General features: G+C 40.4%; 2 protein-coding genes across 2 annotated transcripts in view; one reads left to right on the top strand and one right to left on the bottom strand.

Annotated features, from left to right (window-relative positions):
• Positions 1–7,968, bottom strand: part of CDKL3 (cyclin dependent kinase like 3) — a 40,418-nt gene extending 32,450 nt beyond the window's left edge. Inside the window, exons 1-2 of the mRNA XM_015563574.1 lie at positions 6,700–7,968; positions 2,404–2,598 (exon numbers count right to left, since the gene is read on the bottom strand). Of these exons, the coding sequence (XP_015419060.1) occupies positions 2,404–2,598; positions 6,700–7,080 (576 nt within the window). The 5' untranslated portion in view covers positions 7,081–7,968. The remainder of the gene's footprint in view (positions 1–2,403; positions 2,599–6,699) is intronic.
• Positions 7,969–12,189: 4,221 nt separating this feature from the next.
• UBE2B (ubiquitin conjugating enzyme E2B) overlaps positions 12,190–12,794 on the top strand; it is a 15,302-nt gene continuing 14,697 nt past the window's right edge. The window contains exon 1 of the mRNA XM_006753550.2: positions 12,190–12,371. Coding sequence (XP_006753613.1) covers positions 12,328–12,371 — 44 coding nt within the window. The 5' untranslated portion in view covers positions 12,190–12,327. The remainder of the gene's footprint in view (positions 12,372–12,794) is intronic.

Here is a 12,794-nt window from a genome sequence, read left to right as displayed (position 1 = left end):
TTTCCCTAGAATATTAGTTTCCCAATTTTCCAGGATTTGTCTAATCTATGCACTTGTGATGTTTGTAGTAGATGTTCCTTCCATTTGTTCTCACATCATTCTGCACATACCCATTACAGTATTTGTCAGGCTATATTATTAATTGTCTATTTACCTGTTTGTAACTCCCACCAGACTTGTAAGCTCCATGAGGGCAAGATATATGTCTTGTTTAAGCTATATTACCAGTGCCCAGTACAGTGCCTAAAACAAGTAAGGCATTTTAAAACTTTATCAACTGAATGAAGTATGTTCCTATCACTGGAAAAGTATCATAGCACAAGTGAAAATATCTCAGTGACAAAAATCTGGGATCTATCTTTGTTTATATAACTTAATTGCTATGTTATATATTGCTATGTTTGGGGTTGGCTCTTGTTCTGCCTCCGTCTCTCTCCACAAATGGCCCAAAGAATTAACCTAGGGTAATAAGTTAGAGCCATCTTAAAGGTACCATCTATACAACTACATTCATCTATTTCCACTTCCACAACTCCTCAGGATGAATTTCAAGGCTCTGGCAAACCTCCTGCCTGGCCACCTGTGCAATCTTATCTCCCTTTGCCTGGTCTCTGTGAGTGCACCTATTGCCACTCTCTGAAGTCCCCGGCCTAGGTGTGCCTCTATTATAGTGGCACCCCATCTGAATACATTCCCTTTTCAAGTGAAATCTTAGTTACAGTTCAAAACTGTACTTACATTAGTTTTAGCTCTTCTTCAAAGTCATCTACTCTCAGTCTAGCCCATATTGGTTTTTTCCTTTTTCAAAAAACATTTTTAAAGTCTATAAGGCACTATAGGACTACAGATAACATGGCTATTCCTGACTCTGATACAGTGCTAAACACTTTATACCTACTACCTAATTTGATCTTTACAAAAAAATCTGTGAGATACTATAGTATCATTTCACAGATAAAGAAAATGAAGCTCAGTGAAGTTAGATAACATTTCTGGGCCCACAGAGTAACGGGGCTGCCACCTTTCATTGTGCAAGTTGTGAGCTGCACAAGTTTTATGTTTATCCACAGATAAGCTGGTGGGTGAAAATCCAAGATAGACTGATAACAGACTGGTGCTTTTAACTTTTGCATTATACTGCCTCCCCATGGATCTAGCTGGAAAGGAAATCACAATCTGAATTCCAGTTGCTATCCCAACCATATTTTTCAAAGCAGTAAAATGTGATACACTATTAGCAAGACAGAAAATTAGAAATTAGGATATCTGAAAAAGTATGGAATATATATATGCTATGCCTATATCACTTACTAATAAAACTATTTTTGAAGCTTTTACTGTTATTTCCTGAATGCAAATCTAACTTTCCGGAAAGCAGAGCTCACAGTGGGAACAAAGTATCTCCTTAATAACTTGAGCTAAGGCAGTGCTAAGGGCAGCACTAAGAATCAGAAGAGTTGATCTTTCCTTTCTTGATTTTTTCAGGAGTTATGCAAGGCTCTATATCTCTTAGCTACTTTATTTCTCCTTTCTTCCCCTAAAGGCATCCACATGAACTTGCCATTCCCCTCGCCAAGTTTCCACTTCCTACCTTCAAACCTCCCTTCATTTGAGCTAGTCTAGCTTTCAACAATTTAAAATGTACTTTCTCTAATAAAAGATGCTCCAATTGACTTTTGATTCCTCTATACCAAATTATTAATACCATACTTGGTCTGCCCTATAAGAAATATTGTAAGCTCACTATGTTTTCTTGGTTCTGCAACTAAGTTATAAAGTAGTGACCTCCTTTTCAGGATATCAATATTGTACAGAAAGATAATTTTAACAACTTCATAAAAACAGAACAATATTTATTTTATTTTGGGGGTCTGTCAATGGCTTTTTATTTTTATTTTTTAAAAAAAAAAAAATCTTTAGTCCTAACCGGTTTGGCTCAGTGGATAGAGCGTCAGTCTGTGGACTGAAGAGGTCCCAGGTTCGATTCAGGTCAAGGGCATGTACCTTGGTTACAGGCACATCCCCAGTAGAGAATGTGCAGGAGGCAGCTGGTCGATGTTTCTCTCTCATCAATTTTTCTAACTCTCTATTCCTCTCCCCTCCTCTCTGTAAAAAATCAATAAAATATATTTTAAAAAATCTTTAAAGTATTACATAGGTCCTCCCTTCCCCCGCATCTACCTCTTCCAGCCAGCTCCTGTCCTCCCTCCTCCCCCAGGCTCTCACCACCCAGTGTCCTTGTCCACGGGTATGCATATGTTCATACAAGTTCATTAGTTGATCTCTTCCTACCCACACTCCCCTGCCTTCCCTCTGAGGTTCAACAGTCAAAACAGAACAATATTTAAAGGGCATTTATCATTCATATACATTCTATGGTTTGGCTTATTCTGCAGCACTTACATTATTATTGTGAAGATATTCAATTGCTCGAATGATTTGGAAGAGGTATTTTCTAAGTCGTTTACTCTCTAGTCCATGACAATAATGTTGTAACTCATCTAATACTGTGTGGTCAATAAATTCAAATACCAAATGAATTTTCTTTTTCTGTCTAAAAACTTCAATCAGATTGACCAGGTTTTCATGATGGAATTGCTATTGACAAAGAAACAGATTTTTAATAAATTATTTCATGCACAATGATTTATACATATAACAACTATATTTTAAAGTGAAGCAGAAATATTCTCAGCTTCTTTTCCTCCATGCATTTCAACAGAAATTTCTCAACTGATTTGCTTACATTCCTGTTTTAAGAAAATGTTAATCTATTTCATAATTAATATTTATAGAACAAAGGGAAACGTATTGCTTTACTTCAAGTTAGCATTTGCTTGTTTTTTATTTAAGTAATTTAGAGTTAATGTACTATAATGCAATTTGGTATGCTGCTAAGAGATATCTTCCTATCTTTTAACTTGATTTGTGGTTAAATTTAACATCTGAAATTTAAAAGGTCTTTATATTTTCAAATGAGCACCGAGTTCAATGCTACTGAGTATGTGATCTGAATGTATATAAATTATTCTTTGAGGTTAATCCTAAACTCTTGAGAGTAAAGTCTGTTCCAGGGGAGGACATTATAAATTCATCACACTGTAACAAAAGAGTATTAGAATATCTAGAAACTTTCAGATATGTGAAATAGCCAGAAGGACGTTACATAAATATACAATTATTTGTGTGTACATTTTTGTTCTAGTCTAGAGCATTATGCTATTCTATTTGAATAAAATAATAGTCTATTATTCTATTAAGCAACAAGACATCTTTTTAGACTGATATAATTTTAAAATATCAAAAATGGTATGTATCAGCTTAGAAAAGAAATGACATTTTAATATTTTATGCTACTTATTCTATTTTGTAACACACTGATTTAATTACAATAAACTCTGAGATATTTAACTTTTTCAAATTACCAAAAATACTTATTCATTTGGCTAAAAACTAAGGGGTATATTTTCAATATTAGATTCATTAGAAAACTATACTTTATGAAAATTATTTGCCTTTATTCTGAGGGGATATTAGCAATTTTTCTACTTATCTGTATTAATATCTAAACCAGTCCTTAAAACATGACTAATAGAAAAACATGTCAAAATATAATGCCAGATGCCTTTCCTACTTTTGCTCCCAATTTCCCTGGTGGGCAAGATGCCAGCAGCAACAGCATGCAGGCAGTAACAAAACAAAAAATGACTGCTTTTGGACTTTAATCTTTCAACTAAGGAAAATTATGGGTTTCCTATCCAGTCTTTATTTTAAAGGGAAAAGCAGTGAAGGGTTAATGGGAGCTAATAATCATTAGGGAAGATCCCCAGGGGTACACTCTCAAATAAATCATGAAACCCCTAGAAATGCTCCATTACCCCTTTTCAAGTTGTTTGTTTTCCTTCATTACTAGACAAGTTTTATACAGATATTTGCACTAATTACTGTCATTTATTTAGTAAAATTCTAGAAGATAAAAATTTAGTTCAAATTAAGTCATTATGACTATCTTTTTAAATTAAGTATTGTTATCCAATCCAAGAAATCTCTCTTGTAGAACTAAACTAAAAATTCTATAAGAAATAAACCAATACGAATAATTAAGGTGTCTCAAAATAGTTTGCATAATAGTTGTAATAGCTGTAACATTTAAATTCATCCCTGTGTTCTTGCCAATACATAATTGACTTTTAGAAAAAAATAACCAGCTCAAATGCAATAGAGTTGAAGAAAGAATGAAAGATATTACCTAGGAAAAGGCCTTCTAATCAGATTACTCACTTCCAGTGTATAATAGTTGCCTCACAGTATTATTATGTTTTGGGCCATCAGAATAAGGACTGGTATCTTACACAAGATTATAACATCTTTACTGACTTTAACTTTCCTTTTCATTGTCAAGAAATAGAGCAGTTCCAACAATACACAGACACCTAATATATTTCTTCAATTTTGAATTGATCCATCATACCTAATATACACTTACAAAGAAATAGAATATTACTTTGTTTTCTTCATTAAGTAAAACATCTAGACTACATTGTCAAAGCCATAACCTTAAAGCATCTAGATAAATTCCAATTTATAAAGTACATATATACTTAAATCACTAGTTTTGTACTCAGTCACCAAGGGGTCTTAATGCCCCTTTCTTTACACCCAGGAGCACTTTCCCCTAGGCTGACCTGTCACACCTACACAAAATCCTATCTTCTGCCCTCATCTCTCCTGATACTGTTCCCCGTCTCTAAGAGCCCGCTGGCCCTCTTTACTTAAAGGTACTCCTGTCACCTCAAATTCAACATTTCTTTGTTTTTTCACCTGAGGATATTTTTCCCATTGATTTTTAAGAGAGAGTGGAAGGGATGGGGAGAGACAGAGAAAAGAGAAACATCAATATGAGAGAGACATATAGATTGGTTGCCTCCCGAAAGTGCCCCGTATGGATCAAATCTGCAACTGAGGAATGTGCCCTTGACTGGAATCGAACCCAGGACCCTTCAGTCTGCAGGCTGCTGCTCTCTCCACTGACCCAATCAGTCAAGGGCATGTACCTTGGTTGTGGGCACATCCCCACTAGGGAGTGTGCAGGAGGTAGCTGATCGATGTTTCTAACTCTCTATCCCTCTCCCTTCCGCTCTGTAAAAAATCAATAAAATATATATATATTTTTAAAAAAGGACAAATTCAACATTACTAAAACTGAACTAGTTCCCAAACTATGCCTCTTGGGGTATTTCAAACTTCCATGATAGTACTCACTGAGCCTCAAAGAAATCTTTGTGTCTTCTTTTGCAACATATCATGTTTTAACTTTATTTTCCATTCAAATTGTCACAATCCAGTAGGGTTCCTCGTGACATTTACCAGTATTCCTGAATTAAATTCCCTAACAGGACTCCCTATTGTTACTCTTGGAGTCCTCCAATCTTTTCTAAAAAATAGTGCCACATTTGTATTTATAGAGTTTCTTTATTCTGAATTCAAAACCTTCGTCCTCTAACAAATCCAAATTTTAACTCCTTAGCCCAAAAGACAAGATTTAAAAACTGCTCTGGTTGGTTTGGCTCAGTGGACAGAGCATTGGCCTGCAGACTAAAGGGTCCCAGGTTCGATTCTGGTCAAGGGCACATGCCCAGGGTTTTGGGCTCAATCCCCAGTAGGGGGCAAGCAGGCAATCAATGATTCTCATCATTGATGTTTCTCTCTCTCCCTCTCCCTTCCTCTCTGAAATCAATAAAAATACATGTGTTTAAAAAAAAAGACTTAAAATCCTACGTCCAATTTACCTTTCTAATTCTATCTCTATTTTGGCACAGGAAATTCTACAGGCAAATACCTTTGCTCTTTGTACTTTCCACTCTGCTCCTTTTTTTTTTTAATCCTCACCCGAGGATATTTTTTCCATTGATTTTTAGAGAGAGTGGAAGGGAGAGGGAGAGAGAAACACCAATGTAAGAGAGACACATCAATTGGTTGCCTCCCACATGCCCCCAACCAGGACCAGGAGGCTACAACCGAGGTACATGCCCTGACCAGAATCGAACCTGGGACCCTTCAGTCTTCAGGCTCAACCCGCTGAGCCAAACCGGCTAGAGTTCCACTGTGCTCTTTATCTTTGTCCTGCTTTAGCCACTCTGAGCTTATGCTGTTCCACTAACCTATTATACAACAGTCTCTCCTTCTTACATAAATCCTACACATCATTTAAAGCCAGAGTCATGTCCCAATTCTTCCAAGAAACCTTCACTACCCAACAGGACTTTGTGTTAATCACTTGGCACTTCTTATGAGCCACTTTTTATTCAGTATTATATGTCCTCCTGTCTCTCTGATTGAATAATAAAGGGCCTGAAGAGCAGGTACTGTCTTTTACCTCATTATAGTCTCAGCATCTGGCACAATGTCTTGCACAAAGTACACATTTTTATATTTCAGAATAATTATTTCACAATAATCAGTGAAATTCTAGAAGATAAAAATTTAGTTCAAATTATAACTTTTGTTATATTATCCATAAGCACATATATCTTGTATCACTATAAAATTACAAAATGTAAGACATTTAGGTAGGGTATCACACTTGTTTTTCTATTACCTGTCTTAATACATGTGTTAACTGAAAAACTCCTTATATAATTTGTTTCCATAACTATTTCTCTCTCAACTTAAAGAGCAATTAAGGCCAAAGAAGCTAACCTTTAGAAACTTTATTTCTCTCGTTGCAATTTTGTTGACAGATTTTTCTGGTGTCTCATAAAATATCTTAATGGCCACTATCTGCCCGGTATCCTTATGTTTACACTTCATGACTGTTCCATAACTTCCTTCTCCCACTTTTCCAAGAGTTTCATACATCTCCATTCTTAAGCCCTGCTTCTTCACAGAAATAAAGAAAATGTTAAACATTTTTATTTTATTTATTGAAAGCTGGATAATGCAGTTCCACAATAAACCCATACTAAAATACAGAAACATAGAAAAAAAAATAGGAATCTTTTCCACAGGCACCGTTTGTCTTTGGAAACTTCTAGCCCGACAGTAAGGTGTACTTGTGGGGCTCCAGCCTTCGGAGAACATCGGGAGCCTCCCGCTGCCTCGGTTATTCCCATCTACACTAAGTATTAAGCTTCCTTCACTACACGTCACAATCCACGGGGCGGAGGGTTATCCTCACACTTCCGGTCATGCCGGTCAAATAAGAGGTTCCGCAATACTGCAGTGGCCCGCAGGTCAGTCCCCGGGACCCAAGAAAACCTCGGTCCAGCCCACTCCTCAAAGCAGATAGCTTAGGGTCCCGGGTCAGTGTCGCACCCTACGCCCGGCGGACGACCTCGTCCGGGCAGCCGCCACCGCCTCAGCCCATTCTGTGGTCCCGAAGGTCCGGCCCCGCGTAGTCCCAGTTCTATTTTGGCCGCGGGTCTCACTAGCTCCCCACCACCCGCTACCATGGCAACGGTGCCGCCGGCCTCGCGCTCGGAACCTAGTGCGCAAGACCGGAACACAGGCCGGACTGGCCTGACCCGGAAGGAAAATGAGAAGTATTGGAAAAGACTAGTTCCCGGTGTGCTCTAAACGGAAGATCGTTTAGAGGTGGAGGTGGGGATCAGTGGTTGCCAACGATCAGATTGGGTTCTCCTCGAAAAGCTGATTTAGAGTGGAGATGGGGAAGGGGGTGCATCAGCAATTTAGACGGCAGCGCGAGGGACTGCAAGTACTCTAGGAGAGAGGAACCGCGGCGGAGGCTTGTCCCGCCGGCCTCGCGTCTGTCCCCAGCCTAGAGAACACCTGCGCTTCCGCTGGGTCCTAAAAGGACGGCAGGTGTCATTAAATAGTAGAGATTTCTTGTAAAAGGAGACTTCCGAGCAACTCTGTTGTGATTGTAGTTTTCTAAGTTACCTAGTTATGTAAATACTCCATAGACGAGTTTGAGTTCAGCTGTCCACATTTCATCCTTAAAATGGAGAGAAGACGCTTCTTACATCAAGAACATTTCTGCAATACGCTTAAAAAATTTTTTTCAAGCTCATAGTAATCCTTTTTAAGAAAACTGTGTGTCCAAACTGGAAAACTTCCTTTTGGGGGGAAGCAAGTATTTCAACGGGTTCTACCACACATGGATTAACAAACACACAAGGGTATAGGGGGGAAAGCTGTTATTTAATTGCTTAATACTAGAATGAGGTCCTGCTGGCCTTACAGCCTCCAGTGAATAACAAGGATATCACTGGAGCAAGTGCCCTCTTTCTTAAGGATTTCATTTATTTTTGTCTGTAAAAGTAAATTTAAATGTTAAAGGGCCAAATCTCACTGTTTCCCTAAATGAGGAAATACCATTATCCCGTAAATTCTAGTCCAGTTGGTCCCACCCACCATGCATATTGAAATTATATCTGGTGAGCTTTTAAAAAGGTTCCACCCCAGAGATCCTAATTTAAATGAGAAAGGGTAAAAGAATTGGTATTTTTAACATCCCTGAAATGTTTCAATTTTGCTCAAATTTATATTGAGAGAGGAGTGGGAGGGGAGGGAGAGGTGGTCAAGGTTGTCTTTTTCTTTTAATATATTTTTTATTGATTTCAGAGAGGAAGAGGGAGAGAGAGAGAAACATCAATTATGAGAGAGAATCACTGATCAGCTGCCTCCTGCACATCCCCCACTGGGGATTGAGACTGCAACCCGGCATGTGCCCTGACTGGGAATCGAACAGTGACCTCCTGGTTCATAGGTCAACATCCAACCACTGAGCATGCCGGTCAGGTAATGGTCATGGTTTTGAAACTGGACAACCAATGGATCTGGGCTGGGACTGATGGATCCGGGCTGCCTATCACTACTTGATCCAATTAAGCAGAGACTGAGTTGAATCATATGAGTGTTTATTCTAATAATGCCACAGTATGGGAGAGCAGCAGGTCATCCATGAAAATCTGCTCTGCTTTTGTTGGTTAGAAGGACAAAAATTACATGGGAAAGTGGGCAAAAGGAGTTAGAGGCATGGGGAAGTAGGCAAAAGGAATAAGAATGGGTATAATGATTACTAGTTACAGGCAAATTCGGGGGTTTGGAAGGGTGGACTCTACTGTTTCAACTCGGTTGTTAATTCTTTGATGAATGGACCGCATTCCCAGGTTAACTCCCATGTCCCAGGGTGTACAACTCTCAGCCATTTAGAATGTGCTTTCTCCAATCAGAATAGAACAATCATGGTTAACAGCATGATTAATATTTCTGCCCCTGATAGTTTTTGTTTATCACTACCAAAATATTGAGAATTTCTTCCATTTAAAAAGTTATTCAGTGTGGCTCTGGTTAAAGCGTCAGCCCAGAAGTGTCTTGGGTTTGACTCCCAATCAAGGGCACATACCTGGGTTGCAGGTTCGATCCTGGGACCTGGTGCAAGGGAGGTAACCAATCTATGTCTCACATTGATGTGTTTCTTTCTTCTCCCCTCCTCTCTTCCACTCTCTCTAAAAATCAATAGAAAAAATAGCGTTGGGTGAGGAATAACCAAAAAAAGAAAGTTATTGAGCCCTGTTATAAAATACTTCGTATCTATGAATAAGAATGTCATAGTGGGCTCAGACTTCATAAGTATATTTATTAAATATTTGTTGTGGACTAAATAATTGCAAGGGACAAAGCATGAATCAGAGTTCTTGCCCTCATGATCTCACAATCTAGAGCTACAGAATCACTACAGTATAAAATTATAACTTTTAAAGGGAAGGGGGGCAGAAGAGATTAAACGAAGAACTTATATGCATATATGCATAACCATGGACACAGGCAACAGTGCAGTGAATGCTTGAGGAGACTGGCAGGAGTGGGATGGAGAGGGTCAATGGGGGGAAAAATGAGGACATCTGTAATACTTTCAACAATAAAGATAAGTTAAAAAAGAAACTATCTACTGTGAACCACAGGCCCCAAATGCTATTACTTGTGCTAAAAGCCCATGATACCAAACCTAGATTTAATACCTTATCTAATTGCAGTTTCAACCTCCGCCAGAAGCAGCCTTGACAGAAAATTCCAGATAACCAGATTCAAGATTTTGTTTTCTGGCAATTGTTGACAGTTTGGCTCAAATAAATTCACAAAAATTCTTCACACGTTTGAATGTTTCTTATGTTGACAAATGGCTAGATAAATGACCTAACAGACTCTTTTTTTTTTTGAAGTTTCTCTGTAGTATTTCATTTCATGTAACCCTACCAGTGTGTCTTCATCCTTGGTATTGGGAGGATTAGGATTGCTATGACAGGAAGGCAAAAAAGTAAAAATAAGGATATTCAGCTTTTGATTTAGAGAATCACGTTTGTGAATGCACAGCAGGACCTATCAAAAGTTAGGTCTGGCTAACTTGATCACAAAGGCAGTTACTAAAAGCAAGAGATAGTCAGGGTTTGAAAAAAGGGAGTGTTGACATAAGAAACATCCAAACCTGTATAGAATTTTTATGAATTTACTTGAGCCAAACCGACAATTGCCAGGAAACAAAATCTCTTATCAGATTGAGAAAGTGCTCCCGAAAAAAAAATGGCAGTTTTAGCATTTATTTTATACATCAGAATCAAAGGAGAAGATGTAAGGGGGTTATATGAAATCCAATGATTAGGGAGATGGTGGAACTCAGATCGAGGAAATCTCTGAAATTGGATAAAAAGTATACCAGAGACTCAAATACTTCTTTTACATTGGTGGGTTCAGGATAATGAACACTTATCATGGTATGTGGAGAAAAGATAACAACAGGGGTTCAGTGGTCTCAAGTTCTGGTGCGAGATTATGCCCCAGGGGTCTGGAAAAAAGAGGATTACTCTGACATAACAAAGGTATGTTATCATAGATGCAAAAAGACAATAGGACATGACTACCTTCCATGACTCCCTTTTAGTTAGGAAGTTTTCATTTCAGACCATCCTATATGGCTACTTTAGGTCTCTGAGCTTGTAAAGCTTTCCATGCAGGCCTCCCCTAAGTTTGTCGGTTTTAGTATGTGCCTCCTTTTTTTGTCCAGGAGATACTAGGAAAGTGGGGAAAGTTAACCCTCTCTAGTTCCATTGAACTATGGGCAGTTGGGGGCAATGCGAAGGACCTCATCCTATCCTCTCATTCTGGTTTGGGCTGAAGAATTACCCTAATATATATGAAAAAGTTCAGGGTCCTCTACAAGGCTCAGTAACTTTGAGCTGCTCTCCCACCCTTCCCCCGCCCTCCCTGAAGCTGTGGGGAGCATTTCTGGTGCACCTGCATCAAAAAAGCTAGTGTGGAAGACCTGAAATGAGTTATCTAGGCTAGATATAAAATCCCTATCCATGTCGCCATGATCTGTTCCCCAGATCTGAATCTACACCATTTTTTTACCTTTGCCCATAATTTCCAACCCTGGAAACCCCACTGCAATGCACACACAGGCAATTTGGTGCCCCTAAGGAAGATTTTACTTTGTATTCAGGGGATTTTACTTTGTATGGGTCTCAGCATTCAATACCGCAATAAAAATAAAATTAAAAAATGGTGGTCCCATCACTTTATGTACTAGATTTGATAAGCTTTTGAACCAACCAAAGGAGATTACAATTCCAAATTATTTTTAGCTCTGTGTTAAAGAGACGTAGGCAAAACATACTTCGCTGCCCAGAACCTCTTCCTCTCCCATTGCCCTCCCTGTTCATGGGACCAAATGTTTGGAAAACTAATACAGGTGTATGCCCATCCGGTCAGTTTAACTACCTGCTTCAAATACCTGGCCGAGACTCAGGTGCAGCGTAGCTCTGGCTTTACCAGTTCTAATCACGTCATAGGGGCACGTGGTTCTGGATACTTCGCCACCTCCCCCTCAGGGGTGGATTGTTGACATCGCCGCCGGTAGATCACGTGACCTTACGTCATCCCACCTCCTTCGCCTGAAATCTCCAACCCGCTTGCGTCCCCCTCTCCCTACTCGGTCGGACCTAACCTAGTGAAAGGGAATGCATCTGGGTGGTGTTTCGGCTTTGTTGTCTCCTAACCCACAATATCTAGTCTGAACACAGAGAATACTCATTTTCCAATTAGTTCAGGGAGCACGAATGGCAGGACCTTGTTGAAAAGCTACCCCAGGAGCTCTCACCCGTGCCCCTCCCCCTTCCCTCCCCCCCTCGTGCCGTGGTACTGGCGGAGGGCGGAGGGATCTGGAGGCGGCGGAGGGAGACGTCATTGCGGGGTTGTTTGTGCAGCCTCCGTGGCGGTGACCCGCAGTGATTCGACCGCCGCGCCGGGGGGTGGGGGGGCTGCGCGGGACTCTTTTCTTTCAGACGGACCGCGGGGCAGCTGTGGAGCATGTCGACCCCCGCCCGGAGGAGGCTCATGCGGGATTTCAAGCGGTAAGGCCCTTCCCCTCCGCCTGGCCAACGGCTCCTCCCCGAAGCTGCGGGCCTACCGGACGCGGATCCGGGACACCTTCCTCTTGGGTCCTCAGATGGCCGGCTGTGGGCCCCCGGGAACGACGGGAGGCCAGTTCCGACCCCCGTTCGCACTCCTTCATCGTTGGTTTCTCACTCCGCTATTCCTCCCTCCCCAAAAGTAAAAAATAAAAATAAAAAGGCTGTGTGCACCTAGGATTCCCCGCTGCCCGCTTGGGCCAGCTGCCTGACTTGTCGCCTTGCCGTTGAAACCTTACCCCCGCGCCTGCACCCTGCGGTACCCCTTCTCGAGACCCCAAAAGGGAGCCCTTGCAGAAGCTTTTTCCTCGCTGACTCCACCAGTGAACTTGGCTCGACGGGCCTGCGGTCTCCTCGGAGGGGCAG

Source organism: Myotis davidii, unplaced genomic scaffold (genome assembly GCF_000327345.1).
Source record: "Myotis davidii unplaced genomic scaffold, ASM32734v1 scaffold471, whole genome shotgun sequence".
NCBI lineage: Eukaryota > Metazoa > Chordata > Mammalia > Chiroptera > Vespertilionidae > Myotis > Myotis davidii.
This window is presented reverse-complemented; position numbering and strand designations above follow the sequence as displayed.